The sequence below is a fragment of the Nipponia nippon genome, unplaced genomic scaffold (assembly GCF_047370975.1).
Source record: "Nipponia nippon isolate SJK-2023a ecotype South Korea unplaced genomic scaffold, ASM4737097v1 scaffold_67, whole genome shotgun sequence".
In the NCBI taxonomy this organism is placed as follows: Eukaryota; Metazoa; Chordata; class Aves; order Pelecaniformes; family Threskiornithidae; genus Nipponia; species Nipponia nippon.
This window is the reverse complement of record NW_028262388.1, coordinates 179285-197877: the sequence shown is the minus strand read 5'-3', so window position 1 is coordinate 197877 and position 18593 is coordinate 179285. Positions and strand designations below refer to the sequence as shown.

At 52.8% G+C, this 18593-nt stretch overlaps 2 protein-coding genes and 1 pseudogene across 2 annotated transcripts; 1 reads left to right on the top strand and 2 right to left on the bottom strand.

The window, feature by feature from the left end:
- The first annotated feature begins 2206 nt into the window (after positions 1-2206).
- On the top strand, positions 2207-10798 carry LOC148051129 (olfactory receptor 14I1-like; annotated as a pseudogene).
- Positions 8389-9312, bottom strand: LOC148051130 (olfactory receptor 14A16-like). The gene has a single exon (XM_087738356.1). It carries the CDS (start codon positions 9310-9312, stop codon positions 8389-8391), a length of 924 nt encoding a protein of 307 aa, XP_087594482.1.
- A 6677-nt stretch (positions 10799-17475) lies between the features above and the next one.
- Positions 17476-18411, bottom strand: LOC148051128 (olfactory receptor 14I1-like). Its single transcript, XM_087738359.1, has one exon. It carries the CDS (start codon positions 18409-18411, stop codon positions 17476-17478), a length of 936 nt encoding a protein of 311 aa, XP_087594485.1.
- Between the last annotated feature and the right edge of the window lie 182 nt (positions 18412-18593).

The following is an 18593-nucleotide window of genomic DNA, read 5'->3' as shown; positions in this document are numbered from 1 at the left end:
GGGCAGAGAAAGTGGTGCCTTGGGCTGGGCCTCTGCTGCTGAGCTGGGCTGGGCTCCTGGGATGGAGGGAGCTCCTGGCAAGTGGGCAGCCCTGCAGAGAGACAGCTCTGCCCAGGAGCAGCTCCTCTGCAAAGCGCAGCAGGGCTGAGGGCACTGCCTGCAGGCACTGAGGACAGAGAAGAGGAGTGAGAGAGGTTAAAGGCAGCCTGGGGTGAGAGGACAAGTGAGAGCTCACTAAGGGTGAAATCTTCACAGCCCTTGACATGGTAAGCCTTAGGCTGCAGGGCAATGCAGATGAGTTCCTGGAAGTGTCTCCTAGATCTGGCACATGCCACAGCTGATAGGACCTGTCGGGGTGGCTCTCAAGGCTTTTCTGGTGTGGAGGAGGAGGATGTGCTCCAGAGCAGGGATTGCCTGCTGCACAGTCAGAGGGACAGGGCATGATGGCTCCCTCCTCCCAGGGATGGCTGCAGGGGTGCCAAGCTGGGTGTGCATGCAGGGGTGTCCCGGGCTCCAAGCAGGGTCCCTGCACCCCAGGGGGTTGTGTGCCATGACAAGGACTCTGCTGCCTGCCAGGGTCAGCACTCAGCCTGCCTGGGCATCTCCCCACAGTTCTGTGGGGAGAAGCTGTGGGTGGAAGGAGTGACCCCTGGGAGGGCAGAGCAGGGCCCTTCTGCTCTCAAGAGGGTGCTGCATGGCTCAGCAGCTCCTCACAGCTCCAGATCACCCCCAGGGCATTTCCAAGGGGATGTTTCAAGAGGAAGGTGCAGGCAGGGGCTACCTGGAAAGGAAGGTGCTTCCCTTAGTCTTCAGTTTCATGCTGTGGGGGTGTAAAGGGAAAAGGAGCTGCCACTTTTGAGAAGCAGCTGGGATTCTTGACCCATTACATGGCATGATCAGAAGGTCTGCCAGGAACCTCATAAACTGCCTTCCCCTACCCCTCAGCCTACAGGCAGCACCACCATCACCTTTGCTGGCAACATCACGGTTTGTCTGACCGGCTCTTTGTCACCTGCAAGCAGGGAGATGTGCCTCGACAGTGCCCTCCCATGAGGAGTTTTGTGTGGGGCAGAACCGAGCATACAAATGGTGGGATGGGGTCTCTCAGAATTTGCTGTGAGGAAAACAATGTGGGGCAGGGAAGCAGGCGGAAAAGGTCCAGGAAGCAGAGGGGTGGGCAGGGCAGAAGACCAAACTAAAAATGGCAATTTCATGGGAAGGAGAATTGGGAAAAGTCCCTGTCACGCCTTCCAGTGCAGACACCTTCCTCTAAGCAAGCCGCCTTGCATCCTCTCTGACCCAGCAAAGTCTCTGCCCTCGTGGCCGTGGGGCACAAGGCATCAGCCACCCCCTCTGCAGCCAGAGCTCCAGCAGAGGAGAGGTGCCTCTCTCCAGCCACGCACCCATTTCCCTCTGCAGAGCACAGGGGCTGAGTCTCACAGCCTTGCACATTGCTGTCTGGGAGGCTGCGTGCACGGCTGGTTAAGGTGATGACTTTCTCAAGTGCCTTTGTCTCTCTTCTTGCCTCTCTTGGCAGAAGGATTGCAGTGCTGCTCCTTCATTTCCCACTTGCACCTGTGCTGCTCCTGCTCCCACTCTTGGGCTCTGTGGGGTTGGGGGAGTCTCCAACACGACCTTTCAAGCCTTGCTAGGCAGGGGTCTGCATGGGAGTGAGATGCCCCAGGTCCCTTCTGTCCTGTGGGGCTCCAGGAAATGTGGGCTGTGGGCTTGGGAATCGAATGGCTCTCCCCAAAGGAGATCCTCTCTGTAGGACACTTGACCATTTGCCTGCAGTGTCCTGCCCAGCTGTGAGCTTGCCACCAGGCACAGCTGTCTCAGCATCTTTGTGATATCTTTGTCTTACCCATAAAGAAGCCCCAGAGGTGCTAAGACTATAGAAATGGTGTTGAGCAGCTCTGTGTGGGCAGCTGAAAGATGCCCAGTGTGTCCTTGCCTAGAAGGGGAGTGTGGAGGCCACCCTCAGGAAAAGAGGGAGAAGTTTAGAAGTCTGAGCTTTGGGTCCAGACTCCTCTGCTCTCAGGAGGGTGTGGTTTCTTTTAAGGGGAACAGATGACTATGATCATCCTCCAACTCAAGCACATGCGAGTGCAGGGCAGCTGGGAACAAGACTGACAGACAGACCAGCTCCCCTCAGCCCGCACTAAGCGTCAGGGAATGCTTCTGCCATTCAGGTCTCACGATAACTATGTTGAGGATTTCTGCCTTTGAGGAAGACTCCCCAGGTAGGACAGGAGTATCTAAAAGAAAATAAACAAAGTGAAAACCTTGTAAGCAACTCCCGTTCATCTGAATTGGGAGAGAAGATGGTGTAACACCCTTATGCATGAGAGTGGATTTCATCTGACGGAAACTGTGAATATCAGAGCTGGTCACCCCCATAGGCCCGTACCCACCACTGTAGAGCACGACCGACTCTTTGGGAGCCCATGGGAGAGGCCTCTGCTCGTCATGGCCCACCTGGGGGTTTGTGAGAGAAATGAAAATTTCAGTTTTCTGCCTTGAAAAGTCTCTCCTAAATTCTCACTGTCTTGTCCTTCTTCAGCAGTCCCTCATGCCCAGAGGCAGCAGATGTCCAGCAGCAGCTCCATCACCCAGTTCCTCCTCCTGGCATTCGCACACAGGCAGGAGCTGCAGCTCCTGACTTTCTGGCTCTTCCTGGCCATCTACCTGGCTGCCCTCCTGGGCAACGGCCTCATCATCACCGCCATAGCCTGCGACCACCACCTCCACACCCCCATGTACTTCTTCCTCCTCAACCTCTCCCTCCTCGACCTGGGCTCCATCTCCACCACTCTCCCCAAAGCCATGGCCAATGCCCTGTGGGACACCAGGGCCATCTCTTACGCAGGGTGCATTGCACAGGTCTTTCTGTTTGTTGCCTTCATATGTGGCAGAGGTTTCTCTTCTCACCATCATAGCCTATGACCTCTACATTGCCATGTGCAACCCCCTGCACTATGGGACCCTCCTGGGCAGCAGAGCTTGTCTCATCATGGCAGCGGCTGCCTGGGGCACTGGGTTTCTCAATGCTCTCCTGCACACTGCCATTATATTTTCCCTACCCCTCTGCCAAGGCAATGTCCTGGACCGGTTCTTCTGTGAAATCCCCCACATCCTCAAGCTCTCCTGCTCAGGTGCCTACCTCAGGGAAGTGGGGCTAATTGTGGTTAGTGCCTGTTTAGCCTTTGGGTGTTTTGTTTTCATTGTGGTGTCCTATGTGCAGATCTTCAGGGCTGTGCTGAGGATCCCCTCTGAGCAGGGATGGCACAAAGCCTTTTCCACGTGTCTCCCTCACCTGGCCGTGGTCTCCCTGTATGTCAGCACCGGCATGGTTGCCTACCTGAAGCCCCCCTCCATCTCCTCCCCTGTTCTAAATCTGGTGGTATCACTTCTGTACTCGGTGGTGCCTCCAGCAGTGAACCCCCTCATCTACAGCCTGAGGAACCAGGAGCTCAAGGAGTCCATTAGGAAAGTGATTTCATGGCTGTTTCTCAATAGTGAGAAACTTCCCAGCACTCCCCACACATGAATCCCAGGCTATCTTTTTCCAGGCCTGTACTTTGTGGTGTTGGGTTTTTTTAATTATCATGATCATGATTAGCATGATCTCGTCAGAGCTGACTCTCTCATATCATCTCTGTAATAAGATCGGATCTCCCTGGTCCACTGCCTGAAGGCTGGGCTTTTGTTCCAAAGCTGGCGAATGGTACCTGAGGTACATACCCAAGGCTGTCCCGCACATGAACTGGTCGATGATGTCTTTAAAGAGGGGAGTCTGGACCTGAGTGCAGTAACAGTGACACTGGCTCAAGGTGCAGAGCCAGACGTTCTTGCTGTCCTGGTGCTCCATCAGGCCTGGAAGATGGCTGAAGAAGGACTGGTGCCTCACACTCTCTTAGTGCTGTCGTCTCACCTGAAGAGTGGCATGGAGAGGGAGGCTGGGACCCTGTGTCAGAGCTTGCACTGAAGGAAGCATGGCCCAGAAGCCATGTCGGGTCACTGCTGCCCTGTGGCCAGCACATGTCCATCAGACAGCCTCCCCTACCCTCTGCGTTGGCACACATTCCCAAAGCACCCCCACTCCTGGACTTTTGTACCTCTCCTTTCCAGACCTGGCCATTCACCATGGTCCAGGTTTGGGCTCATATTTGAAATGCAACCATACGGGGGGACCACCAAGCCCTTCCCAGGCTCACACATGCCCAGAGCCTGGCAGGCCCCAGAGCAGAGCTGTCTGTGAACGTCTGTGTGGGACACAGTCGAGCCTGGGTAGGGGCTGGGTGCTGGGGAGGCTGCCAAAGCAGGAGGGGGGCAGGGAGATGGGGTATTGAGGTCTGTTGTGCAGACCATGCCAGGGAAATGCTTCCCCACCCTGAATGCACCTTGCCCTGTGTGGTGCCTGCACAGTTGGGCTGTGCGGCTGCACGGGGGGCAGTGGGGCTGGTGCAAGGATGGGAATGTGAACAGGAGACATGGTGCTCCTTGAAGCTCCTGCACTGCTAGGACATAAAAATGACTGCCAACCCGTAGCCAGGCAGGGCTGTTGCCTCGGTCACTGCGATGACTCTGGGAACGCAGGAGACCACAAGGGTGGGAGGTCTGGGGTGGACACTTCCAGCCCCAGCTCTGGCAGCAGCCCCTCTGAAGACAGAGCAGCTCCCCACAGCCATGACAGGACTCGCTGCTGCTCATGGGCTTAGGGGTGTCTTGGAGGCTGCAGCCACTGGCACCACCTGTCAGGAGCCCCAAGGCAGACGGCAAGTGTTGGTTCCCTGCGCTGCAGCTCACGGTGCCTCCCCTCCTGTGCCACCGTCCTCTCTCAAGAGCACCACCAGCTGCATTACTGCCTGCCTGGGTGTGAAGAGGAGCTGCTGGAGGTCTTCTCTGCTGACCCCCTATGTCCCATGGCTCTGTCCCAGCAATAGCTCACAATCATGACCACGGTCCTTCTGCAGTTCCATGTCTCTGCTTGGAGCTGGACACCACAGCCTGCCTGCATGGTCCCAAAAGATCCCAGTGAGGCTGAGCTTAGACAGGAGGTTGTGACTGTCCTTGGTCTGGGTAGTTGTGATGATCTGGGTGGGCACCATGAAGGGAAAGAAGGGACAAGAGACAACAAGGACAAGAAGCAGGAGGGGAAATTTCAGATTAAGACAAAGAAAGAAAAGAAGAAAAAAACTCTATCTCTCTATCTATCCACCTATGTATCAGTCTATCTCAGCCCAGGATCCTGGTGGCCGCCTTTGCTGCAGGGGCACATGGAGGGCTCCTGTTCAGCTTGTTTCCACTGGAAAACCAGGGTCCTTCTCTGAAAAGCTGATTTCTAGCCGGTTGGCCCTCAGCATGTCATGGTGAACAGTGTTTCCCCTGCCTGGGCATTTCCCTTTGTTGAAGTTTCATGAGGTTCCTCTCTACCCATTCCTCCAGCTTACCGATGTCCCTCAGAATGTGTCGCGAATGAGTAACTTAGAACACATAAGGAATCACCATCAAGGTGTTAGCAAAAGTGGTTTTAATATGATGTTGTAAAAGTGCGACTTTAGAAAGTTTGATGGCGAGATTCACTCTATTAATCACCGTGTGGAAGAATCATGCAAAGGGATATTGAGTTTCCCTTTTGTAAAAGTGAGTACAGTGGGTGAGCAATGATAGAAAATCCAAGTACATGTTTCCTCCAGTATGCTAACGTACCCATAAGTTGTTGTAATTCTTTACTAGATTGGGGCATCTGCAATTGTTCTGTTATACTTAGGGTGTTCGATGGAATTGCTGCACTATCTGCAATCCACCAAGCACCTAAAAATTTTACTTCTCTACTTGGACCCTGACATTTTTCAAGGGGAATGTCAACTTCTGCTTTATCTAGTGCTTGCCACACTGCTGCTGCCACTTCCCCCACTTTTTCAGGGAAAGTTCCTTCAGTCAGAATATCATCTATATATCGGCACAGTTTCACATCTTGAGGGAGTGAGACTGTTTGTAACAGTTCAGCAAGTGCAGCATGAGCAATTGTGGGTGAATGTCTATACCCCTGTGGGATTCTGTTAAAGGTTTATTGCATACCTTCCCAAGTAAAAGCAAATTTTTCTTTACCTTCCTCCTGCAAGGGGACCATAAAGAACATCTTTCACATCTAGCACTGCCATCCATGGGTGTGCAGCTGCTTGTAGCGTGGCTGTTAAAGTTGCAGTATTAGGTACTGCAGCCGTTAGCAGAGCTGTGTTAGCATTTAGGCACCGATAATCAATTGTCAGACGCCATCTCCCATCCAGCTTTCGGACTGGCCAGACTGGTGAATTGTATGGGGAGTGGGTTCTGGAAATAATGTGCCATTTTTCGAAGTCTGCTATTACTTCAGAAATCCGGGTTTGTGCCACAGCAGCAATCGGGTGTAGCAGTACATTAGGAACCTACGAATCAGGGAGTGCAGGGGCAGCATGGAGTACACACACTGTAGTCTCCCCATTTTTATCAAGGTTAGGATTAATATTTGAACCGAAGGACCACACACTGCCATCCCGCAGGTGCCAGGTTCGGCCATTCAAAACATCGAAACCCAAAATATTTTCATTGTGATCTTTGGTTGCAAAGTGAGTAGGTAGCATGCGCATCTCACCTGGGAGCCATAAATTCACTGTCACGGTTTGGCAAATAGGACTTGCTCCGTTCACTCCAGTAATTTTATCTCTTTGCCATCCAGGTTGTACACCCAGCATCTCGGCATCCGGTTGTGCTAATGTTGAAATTTGTGCTCCTGTATCTATTAGAAATTTCACCAGTCATCATCGAGGACCAACTGGAATCAAAATATATGGCCCATTATTATTATTTATCCATTGATAGGATTCCACTTGCCAGACAGGAGGCCCAGTTGCTGTCCTGGCATTGCTTGGTTTTTGGCCTCATGTTTTGCAATTCATCCCTAAGGGGGAGGAAAGGGTTATCACTCTTTCTTGGAGCGTGTAATGGCGCCCGAGTACTTGGAGGATGCTCTTTCATTTCGCCATCATCACATTTCTGAAATGCTTGAATTAGACTCAGGATAAAATATAGAAAAGTGCGACTTAAAAAAGTGTGATGGCAAGGTCCACTCCATTAATTACTGCATGGAAGAATCATTCAAAGGGAAACTGAGTTAAACTCGAGTTAAACTGATTCACAGAGAAACCAGAGATGCAAAGAGTAAGAAAGACCCTCCCAATGAGTCACAAGGTTGAGAGTAGACCCCCTTCCTTTCTAAACTCCTGATGGAGCCTAGGTGCAGCTAGGTCCAATCTTAGTCTCAGACTTGGACAACGGTTTATGTCTAAGGGAAACAAACCAGACCCTGCTCTGCTGGTCCTTCACGTCTCTCTCAGGAGGCCTGGCTGTGCGAGGAGACATTCTTGGGTGCCAAGGACTGAATTCTCCCATGAGCGTCCATGACACTGCTGTGTGCCCCAAAGCTGCACACTCACACACTTGAGCTGTTCACAAGGGTTTTCCTCTCCTGGGCACTTCTCTGGGCATGTTCTCTAGAGCCACTTTGAAAGAAGACCTAAGCCTTCAGGCACTGCCCTCAGAAGATCCTTTTTCATAGAATCATGGAATCGTTCAGGTTGGAAAGGACCTCTGAGATCATCGAGTCCAACCTCTTAACCTATCTGCCTGGTCCACCTCTAAACCATGTCCTTTAAGCACCATATCCATATCCACAGGTTTTCTGAATACTTGCAGGGCTCTGATTGTACCACTTCCCTGGGCAGTCTGTTCCAATGCCTAACCATTCTCTCCGTGAAGAAATTTTTCCTAAGAGCTAATCAGAAATGCTATTATGGAGGCCAGCTCTGTCACAGAGGTGCCCATTGCCTGTCCCTGCCTGCGGTCACAGGACTGCCGCACCACAGGACTGTGACCAAGCTGCCAGAGCACTCCGACCGTGCAGCAACACAAGGGCTGAGAAGGAGAGTGTGGAAGTGGAAAGAGAGCAGCTTGGGAAAGACCAAGAACTGGTGCTCCCTGGCAGTGCTGCTGTGCCAGGGCTGTTTTTCCTCTCCACCTCTGCACCAAGGTTCTCCACCTCTGCATCAAGGTACTCCACCTGCAGCTTTACAAAGGTCTGAGGGGAAGGATCTCAGACAAACAAGCTGCTGAAGGGTCCTTTATTTTGTTTAAACACACAGAGAGCACGGCTCCTCATTTCCGCAGTCTGGATCACAAAAAACAGGTGGATATTGAAACAGATGAAGACAAGCACTTTGTTTGTGGACAGCATTATTACAAGTAAGAAAAGCCAAAAACAAACTACCCAAGAAAGTCTCAGCCTATAATGAGTTACATTACAAGCGCAATGAGATTTGACAAAGAAGATGGGCAGTTTCTTGCCGATTAACAGCATCCAGTCAAAAGTTTCTTCAGGGAACCCTTCAGCTCCTTGTTCCTCATGCTGTAGATGAGGGGGTTCACTGCTGGAGGCACCACACTGTAGAGCACTGCCACCACTAAGTCAAGAACTGGGGAGGAGATGAAGGAGGGCTTCAGGTAGGCAAACATGGCAGTGCTGACATACAGGGAGACCACGGCCAGGTGAGGGAGGCACGTGGAAAAGGCTTTGTGCCGTCCCTGCTCAGAGGGGATCCTCAGCACGGCCCTGAAGATCTGCACATAGGACAGCACAATGAAAACAAAACACCCAAAGACTAAACAGGCAGTCACCACAAGGACCCCAACTTCCCTGAGGTCGGCATCTGAGCAGGAGAGCTTGAGGATCTGGGGGATTTCACAGAAGAACTGGTCCAGGACATTGCCTTGGCAGAGGGGTAGTGAAAACGTATTGGCAGTGTGCAGCACAGCATGGAGAAACCCAGTGCCCCAGGCAGCTGCTGCCATGTGGACACAAGCTCTGCTGCCCAGCAGGGTCCCGTAGTGCAGGGGTTTGCAGATGGCAATGTAGCGGTCATAGGCCATGACAGTGAGAAGATACAATTCTGCTATGATAAAAAAGGTTATCAGAAAGAGCTGGGCAGCACATCCTGAGAAAGAGATGGCCCTGGTGTCCCACAGGGAGTTCTCTAGGGCTTTGGGGAGAGTGGTGGAGATGGAGCCCAGGTCGAGGAGGGAGAGGTTGAGGAGGAAGAAGTACATGGGGGTGTGGAGGTGGTGGTCACAGGCTACCACAGTGATGATGAGGCCGTTGCCCAGGAGGGCAGCCAGGTAGATGGCCAGGAAGAGCCAGAAAGTCAGGAGCTGCAGCTCCCGCTTGTCTGTGAATGCCAGGAGGAGGAACTGGCTGATGGAGCTGCCGTTGCACATCTGGTCCTGCTGGGCATCAGCACTGTCCATGAAGGAAAAGACAGTCAAAGGTTGAGATTAGATTACTCTGAACAAAATGTATGCCATTTTTCCTAGTGCTCTGCTGTGTGGGCGAGGAGACCAGGGGCTTGGTCTGGAGAACATGTCTGGCATGGCAGGGGATGGCAGGGAGGTGCCTGAATCCTCCTTCCCCCAGCATTTCTGGGAGCAGCTCCCCTCTCACTCCCTGCCCATATCTGCTGCCTGGAGCTGTCAGTGCTAGGAGCTGTTTCTCTGTCCCCACGTCTCCTCCCTGTCAGTGCTCACAGACTCCATCCAACCCGCTGTGTGCTCAGCTCTGCCCTGCAGACCCCTCTTGGCAGCAAGGCACTGCCCAGGGGCATCTCTGTGTGTGCAGGGGCTCAGCGGTAGCTCAGAGAAGCCCTAACCAGAACCGCGGTCTCAGTGCCTTCTCCAGAGTGGAGAAATAAATTCCCATCTCCCACTGCCCACCCAGACCACCAAGAGTGGAAAACTGAAAGCACAGACTCCTTCCCTTTCAGGAAAATGTGGCTTTGATGTCGTCCTTGAAAGTCTCCTCAGAAATGCCTTAGAAATGATCTGGAGCTGTGAGCAGCCCTGACCCACACAGCGCCCTCTCAACAGCAGAAGGACCCTGCCCTGCTAGGGGTCACTCCTTCCACCCACAGCTTCTCCCCACAGCACCATGGGCAGCTCCCTCGGCAGGCTGAGTGCTGACCCTGGCAGGCGGCAGAGTCCCTGTCCCAGCACACAGACCCTGGGGTGCAGGGACCCTGCTCTGAAGGACGGCGCTGGGTACCCCTGGCTGCACACCCACCTTCACACTTCGGAAGCCGTCGCCAGGAGAAGGGAAACGCCATGCCCTGTCCCTCTGATGGTGCAGCAGGGAAGCCCTGCTCTGGAACACATCCTCCTCCTCTATGCTAGAGGACCACTGAGAGCCCTCTTGACAGATTGCATAAGCTGGGGTTATGTGCCAGCTTTAGGAGATCTTTCCAGGAACCACAGCTGTGTTGCCCTGCAGCCAGAGACTTACTGGGTCAAGGGCTGTGAACAATTCTCCCACAGTGAACACTCAGCTCTTCTCCCACTCCAGATTGCCTTCTCTCTCTGCCTCGCTCCTCTCCCCTCGCTGCCTGCAGGCAGTGCCCTCAGCCCTGCTGTGCTTTGCAGAGGAGCTGCTCCTGGGCAGAGCTGTCTCTCTGCAGGGCTGCCCACTTGCCAGCAGCTCCCTCCATCCCAGGAGCCCAGCCCAGCTCAGCAGCAGAGGCCCAGCCCAAGGCACCACTTTCTCTGCCCCCCTGGGCTCCCTCCAGGTGTCCCTGGGGCTCCAGGGGAACCTGCTGTGAAACAGAAGGAAGGAATCACTTACTCCCAGCAGTGTAATTTCTCTTAACAGAGACAGAGTTCGGTCCTATAATAACGTTTTCTTGTCCCATCATTAGGCAGGACACCCAGAGAGTGACGGGGAGGGGTCTCTCTTACCCCTGCTGAGGGAAGGGAGTCAGCAGAGTCAAGTGAGGCATCTCATCCTGAGTCTGTAGTTCTGGGGCTAGAAGGGTGTCACGGTTTAACCCCAGCCAGCAACTAAGCACAACGCAGCTGCTCACTCACTCCCCACCAGTGGGATGGGGAGAGAATCAGAAGGGTAAAAGGGAGAAAACTCATGGGTTGAGATAAGAACAGTTTAATAATTGAAGTAAAATAAATTAGAATAATTAAATAGGCAAAGCAAAAACCGTCCACGCAAACAAAGCAAAGCAAGGAATTCATTCACTACTTCCCATGGGCAGGCAGATGTTCAGCCATCCCCAGGAAAGCAGGGCTCCATCACACGTAACGGTTACTTGGGAAGACACACGCCATCATACCCAATGTCCCCCCCTTCCTTCTTCTTCCCCCAGCTTATATACTGAGCATGACGTCATATGGTATGGAATAGCCCTTTGGCCAGTCTGGGTCAGCGCCCCCCTGGCTGTGCCCCCTCTCATCTTCTTGCATAACCGGCAGAGCAGGGGAAGCTGAAAAGTCCTTGCCCAGTGTGAGCACCACTTAGCACCTATTTAGCAACAGCTTAGCACTACTTAGCAAGAACCAAAGCATCAGTGTATCATCGCCATTGTTCTCATCCTAAACCCAAAACACAGCCCCATACAGGCTACCAAGACGAAAGTGAACTCTGTCCCAGCTGAAACCAGGACAGTATCCACCCCTTATTCCATACCATTTACATCATGCTCACGTCCCACATTATCCAATACATCCTCTTTAACCACCACCCCTGTTGTCCCAAAAATGTCCATTGAGCTCATTTAGTCCATGACTTTGGGCTCTATCTGTGATAGTGGTCACTCAGGACAGGAGAGGTGGTGTGTTGCGTGGAGTTATTGGGCACCAAAGCCAGCTCAGGTCAGGTCACTGCTGCACTTGCACTACTTCTTGTAAGGATTCTCCTCCATTGGTTCAGGTGGTTCCTGCTATGGTAATTCCTATAACATGCAACTCAAATCCCGGGTCACAACAATTTAAAGGTATTTCCATTACAGTCTCCACCCCTGGCCCCTTTGGGCCAGGTTATAGGGTTTAACACTGCAATGGAGTCCTCCCCTTGCCCCTGCTCCGGCGTGGGGTCCCTCCCATGGCACAGTCTTCCATGAACTTCTCTAACGTGAGTCCTTCCCACGGGCTGCAGTTCTTCACGAACTGCTCCAGCGTGGATCCCCGCCAGGGTCACAAGTCCTGCCAGCAAACCTGCTCCAGCGTGGGCTCTTCTCTCCACGGGTCCACAGGTCCTTCCAGGAGCCTGCTCCAGCGCAGGCTTCCCATAGGGTCACAGCCTCCTTCGGGCATCCACCTGCTCCAGCATGGGGTCCTCCATGGGCTGCAGGTGGATCTCTGCTCCACTCTTAACTTCCATGGGCTGCTCTGACATGGGATTATCCACGTCCACAGACACTTTGGGCTGTCGTACTCCCGCAGGGACTCGTCCACAGGTCACAGTCCCTTCAACTCAAGTTCACACTGGAGTTCCAGCCTATCCAGTACAGCAGCACAGAAAAACAGCAGAGATGCGCTGGCCATCTGCCAGCCCAGGCACGTGGCCATTGCTGTTATCAAAATATTCCCAAGCGCAGCAGAGTAAGATGATAAGCAGGACAGCAGTACAGCAAGCAGCAAAAGCAAAAAGCAGCCACTAACAAGCACTAGACTCCAACATACAGTAAGGCAAGCAAGCCCCGTGGCAAGCACAGAAGCCTGCCGATTAACAGCTAAACAGCAATAACAGCTGTAAATTAGATCTAGCACATTCCAATTAAATCTGTTGTTCTCTCGAAACCTTCGAGCCCCACGTTGGGCACCAAAAAGGACCGTCGTGGTTTAACCCCAGCCAGCAACTAAGCACCACACAGCTGCTCGCTCATTCCCCACCAGTGGGATGGGGAGAGAATCAGAAGGGTAAAAGGGAGAAAACTCATGGGTTGAGATAAGAACAGTTTAATAATTGAAGTAAAATAAATTAGAACAGTTAAACAGGCAAAGCAAAAACCGTGAATGCAAACAAAGCAAAGCAAGGAATTCATTCACTACTTCCCATGGGCAAATTAACTCTATCCCAGTTGAAACCAGGACACCAAGTGATGGGAGGAAAGGCAGCAAAAAGAGTGTAGGCCTCTGTGAATTAGCTGGGGTCTGGCACTTGGAGGGCCATGGTGTCATTCCCTTGTACGCCCCATAAAGAATCAAGCTGGGAAGTGAGTCTGCAAGTCTGACTCAACAAGGTCCATGGACAGGCAAGGCTGTGTCTATGGCCGTGTCTGGAGACCCGTACACCTACAGGATAGATCAAGCTGGGTGAAACTGGGCATAAATGGTCTCCAGGGTCCATGGACAGAGGTTGGGGTGGAAGCTGCAGGTAAATGCTGGTCAGGGCTGTGAAGGTCTATGGATGCTCTCAGGGCCCTGACAATGCCCCCATGGGATCCCACCTGCCAGTGCCCTCAGTAGGTCAAATTCTCATTCCCTGATGTGCAGGGTCTGCTCTCTGCTCCTCTCCTTCCCCATGTCCCTGGGGATCTGGAGACCACAAGTTCATGGCCACTACAGCCTTCAGGTCTTCACATGCCTGACCAGCTCTTCCTCTTTTGGGAGTATGAGACCCAAGAGGGCAGAAGACTGGGTGGCCCATTTAGAAGCTGACCAACACACAAGGCACCATCTAACCTGTAACATGTCCCAGAGAGACCCTCCATATATCTGAGCTGCCCTCACATCACACAAGGCATCCCCCACTTCTCATCTCCCCTGTCAGTCTCTCCTCAAGATGTTGTATCTCCAGCAACCACAAAAGCCATGGGAGCTGTCCTTCCCTACCTCAGCTCTTATTCCACTGATGTCACAGCTCTGTGATGGCACAGGGGGCTCCCGCTCTCTGTGCCCCAGGCTGTGGGCTTTGGTGCTCGTTTGGGCTGCAGCACCTCAGATGTGGCACCAGGGCCAAGGGCAGACTTGTCACATGGAAACCTGGTGCCCAGAGATGGGACCCCGTGTGTGGAAAGGCTTGGTATCCCAGCAGAGGCATGCTGGAGTGGGTGGCAGGTGGTGCCATAACGATGGATGAGGTTCCCACACCGAGAGCAAAAGCTGCAGTCCCCAAGGGCAGAGAGAAAGAGGCCTGGGCTGTGCAGCCCTGGCAGGAGAGGGCTTTGCTGTCCCAGGTGACTCTGCAGCAGCGTGGGGCCTGTGCCAGAGTGGGAGCTGATCTGCAAGAAGGACAAGGTGCTGCTGAGAAAGTCGCTGGGGGAGGGCAGCCTGTGATCCAGCCACACTGTGGATGTCATGCTGAGGGCTGACTGGTGAGTGGTGACTGGAGGTGACCCTTCCCCTCCACTCAGCACTGGCGAGGACCCATCTGGAGTTCTGTGTCCAGTGCTGGGCTCCTCACTACAATAAAGTTGTTGACCTACGAAAGCAAGTCCAGCAAAGGGCCATAAAGCTGGTTTAAGGGACTGCAGCATCTTTCATAGGAGGAAATGCTGAGAGATGTGGGACTGTTCAGTCTGGAGAAGAAAAGCCTTGGAGGGATCTTGTTAATGTGTCCAAATACCTGATGGGAGGGCATGAAGACCAGGGAGCCAAACTCTTCTCAGTAGTTCCCAGTGACAAAACAAGGGGTGATGGACACAGCCAAAAACACAGGAAATGCCATCTGAACCCAAGAAAGCACTTTTTGGCTGTGAGGGTGGTCAACCAGTGGAACAGGATGCCCAGAGAGGTTGTGGAGTCTCCATCCATGGAGATATTCTCAACCCAGCTAGACAAGGTGCTCAGCAACCTGCTCTAGCTAACCCTGCCTCAGCTGGGGGGTTAAACTAGATGATCTCCAGAGATCCCTTCCAATCTCAACATTTCCGTCATTCAGTGAGTATGAAGGAGAAAAATAAGACAGAAAGAAAGGAACAACACCTAGCCTTGACTGCAAATATGGTGGGATCCCATGGAGAGGATGGAAGCTGGAGCAGGGGAGAAGTGTGAGGAGGAAGGAGCAGGAGAGATGTTCTGTAGTGACTGTTAACCACCTCTTCACCATCCCCCCTGCTCCTCGTGGTGTTGGGGTAGGTAGAAGAACTGGAAACAATGGAGTAATGTGAGCGTGGGAGAAAGCGTGAGGGGAATGGTCTTTAATATTTTTCTCATTGTTTCTCACAATCCAAATCTGTTTATAATTGGCAACAAATGAATTTGATCTTCCCTAAGTCAACGGGTCTTTGCCCGTGATGGTAATTGGTAACTGATCTCCTTTACTTTATCTTGACCCATGAGTTATTCCATCTTATTTTCTCCCTTTGTCCTGCTAAGTCAGGGGATTGAGTGAGCAGCTGGGTGGGTGTCTGGCTGCTGGCCAAGGCTAACCCACTACAGAAGCACCACATCAGGACTGCTGCATGCAGCATGGGGCTTCCCAGCACAAGAAAGACCCTGACAGACTGGAGCAAGTCCTGCAGAGGCCAGAAGGGTGGCTGGGACCTGGAGCACATTATGGACAAGGAGAGGCTGAGAGAGAGGGGTTCCTTAGAAATCGTTCAGAACAAAGCACAGGAGCAAGAACCCACCCCGGTTGGTGGGATCTCAATCAATGGAGATTTTCAGTATTTGTTGAGACAAGGCCATGAGCACCTGTTCAAGCTGGATCTGTCTGAGAACTGGCTTGGCTGAGAGACCAGCTGTGGCAAGAGCTCTGGGGCTTGTTTGCAATAAATGTCAGTAGGAAACTGGTTCCCTTTTTCTTAATACTGGTGGTGGAGTTGGGCAACACAGAGCCCCGGGGGAGGATGGGGCTGACCCTGCAGGAAACGTCCCTTCTCAGGGCTGGGGTGTACGAACAGAGATGGAAATGGCCAGTGTGTGGCACTGTTCTGGGACAGTTTTCCCAGGGCAGCTTCTGCAGGGTGTCCAGGGAACATGGCACAGACCTGGCCCCTCTCTTCTGCACCTTCGGTGCCATGCTTCCTTCACCATGATGCCTGACTCTGCACTGTGAGCACCCTGCTGGCTGCCCCCACCCTGCACACTCACACAGATTACCTCTACACTGGTGCTTTCCTCTCCCGGGCATTTCCCAGCCCAGCCCAGCCCCTCCCCACCTCTCCCCACCTCCCCTGCCCTCTCCCCAGCCCAGCCCAGCAAAGCAGCCCAGTCTGGGTTGGCCCCACGGCAGCACCCATTGCAGGGTGCTGCAGAGCTCTGGGCACTCACCGCACAGCCCCAGTCCCTCTGAAGGGCACAGCAGCTGCTGGGGAGAAGAGAGGGGGCTTCAGGCTCCGCATCAGCCCCAGGGATGGTGCTGACCCGAAGGGCACAAGGAAACAGAGGCTAGGCGCTCTCTGGCTCTCCTGAATTCATATTGTACGTGATGCCCAACGCTGACTGAATTTACCTCCTCCTCTGCTCCCACCAGCCCCACTGCCCAGGACGGCATGAGAGTCCTGGCGCTTCTCAGGCAGCTCCTGCATCTCTCCACTCTCCCTGCCCTCTGCCTGCTGGGCTCCTACTGACTCCCATGGCAGAGTCCTTGTTTTGCATACCTCAGTTTAATCATAGAATCATAGGATTGTTAAGGTTGGAAAGGACCTCAGAGATCATCGAGTCCAACCTCTTAACCTCACTGCCTGGTCCACCTCTAAGCCATGTCCCTAAGCACCACATCGACACGATTTTTGAATACTTCCAGGGACTGTGATTGTACCACTTCCCTGGGCAGTCTGTTCCAATGCCTACCCACTCTCTCTGGGAAGATTTTTTTCTTAATATCTAATCTAAATCTCTCCTGGCACAACTTGAGCCCATTTCCTCTTATCCTATGACTTGTTACTTGGGAGAAGAGACCGAGCCCCATCTCACTACAACCTCCTTTCAGGCAGTTGTAGAGAGCCATAAGGTCTCCCCTCAGCCTCCTCTTCTCCAAACTAAACAAACCCTACTCCCTCAGCTGCTCCTCGTAAGACTTGTGCTCTAGACACTTCAACAGCTTCAATAGCTTCATGTTTTGCTTTTGGGGGGGGTTCAAATCTGAGGGCCTTTCACCTTCTGAGCCTCCATTCATTTCAACCCCAGGGCACGTGGGGAGTCCCCATCCTCCCCTCTCCTCACCCATCCAAATTCATTTCCAGGGAGTCTGGTGTATGCCATCACTCCTGTCATACATGAAGAATCCTGAGGAGAGAATGGGAGCTCATGGACCATCTGCCCTGCCCCTGGACACCAAGAAGAGAGCTTTTAAATTCAGAACATTTGGTCCAGTGGAACACAATAGTACCATGATCTTAACTCCCAAAACGCTGAGAAGACAAGGAGATCAGACTCTTCAAAAAACCACTTCCCTGGACATTTTCTTGGCAGCAGCTTTGGAGGAAGAGCCCAGCCTTCAGACACTGGACCTGCGAGATTCTGTTTTATTGAAGAGCTGCTATTGGACAGGTCACATTTGACACAGTGTTGTGCAACAGTCAGACACAATAAGATCAAGCCTCAAGACAAGTAGTATAAGCCCAGAAAATTATCTATAAGCAGGATTATTGCGAGAGAAGAAAACAGACTCCTGGCCTAAGAAAGACTCTGGGAAATGTGATGAGAAGGGAAGGCAGGTTATTCTCGATGAAACAGCGGCCATTGGGTCATTTTCCATAGGGCATCCTTGAGCTCCTGGTTCCTCATGCTGTAGATGAGCGGGTTCACTGCTGGAGGCACCACACTGTAGAGCACTGCCACCACTAAGTCAAGAACTGGGGAGGAGATGAAGGAGGACTTCAAGTAGGCAAACATGGCAGTGCTGACATACAGGGAGACCACGGCCAGGTGAGGGAGGCACGTGGAAAAGGCTTTGTGCCGTCCCTGCTCAGAGGGGATCCTCAGCACAGCCCTGAAGATCTGCACATAGGACACCACAATGAATACAAAACACCCAGAGACTAAACAGGCACTAACTACAAGGACCCCAACTTCCCTGAGGTAGGCATCTGAGCAGGAGAGCTTGAGGATGTGGGGGATTTCACAGAAGAACTGGTCCAGGACATTGCCTTGGCAGAGGCGTAGGGAAAATGTGTTGGCAGTGTGCAGGAGAGCATTAAGAAACCCAGTGCCCCAGGCAGCTGCTGCCACGTGGACACAAGCTCTGCTGCCCAGCAGGGTCCCGTAGTGCAGGGGTTTGCAGATGGCGACGTAGCAGTTGTAGGCCATGACAGTGAGAAGAAAATACTCTCCTCCAACGAAGAAGACAAAGAAAAAGACCTGTGCAGCACATCCCAGGTAGGAGATGGCCCTGGTGTCCCACAGGGAGTTCTCTAGGGCTTTGGGGAGAGTGGTGGAGATGGAGCCCAGGTCGATGAGGGAGAGGTTGAGGAGGAAGAAGTACATGGGGGTGTGGAGGCGGTGGTCGCAGGCTATGGCGGTGATGATAAGGCCGTTGCCCAGGAGGGCAGCCAGGTAGATGGCCAGGAAGAGCCAGAAGGTCAGGAGCTGCAGCTCCCGCGTGTGTGCAAATGCCAGGAGGAGGAACTCGTTCATGGAGCTGCTATTGGACATCTGCTGCTTCTGGGCATGGAAAATGCCAAAGGAGAGAAAAGAGGAAAATTCAGAGAAGCTTCTCTGAGCCAAATTTCATTCATTCATTGTGCAATACCTAAGGGTGTTTTTCTTTCCTGGGGGGCTGTTACACAGCTCTGAGGCTTCAGCTCTGGTTTGTGCTGGCTGAGTGTGCTGTGCAG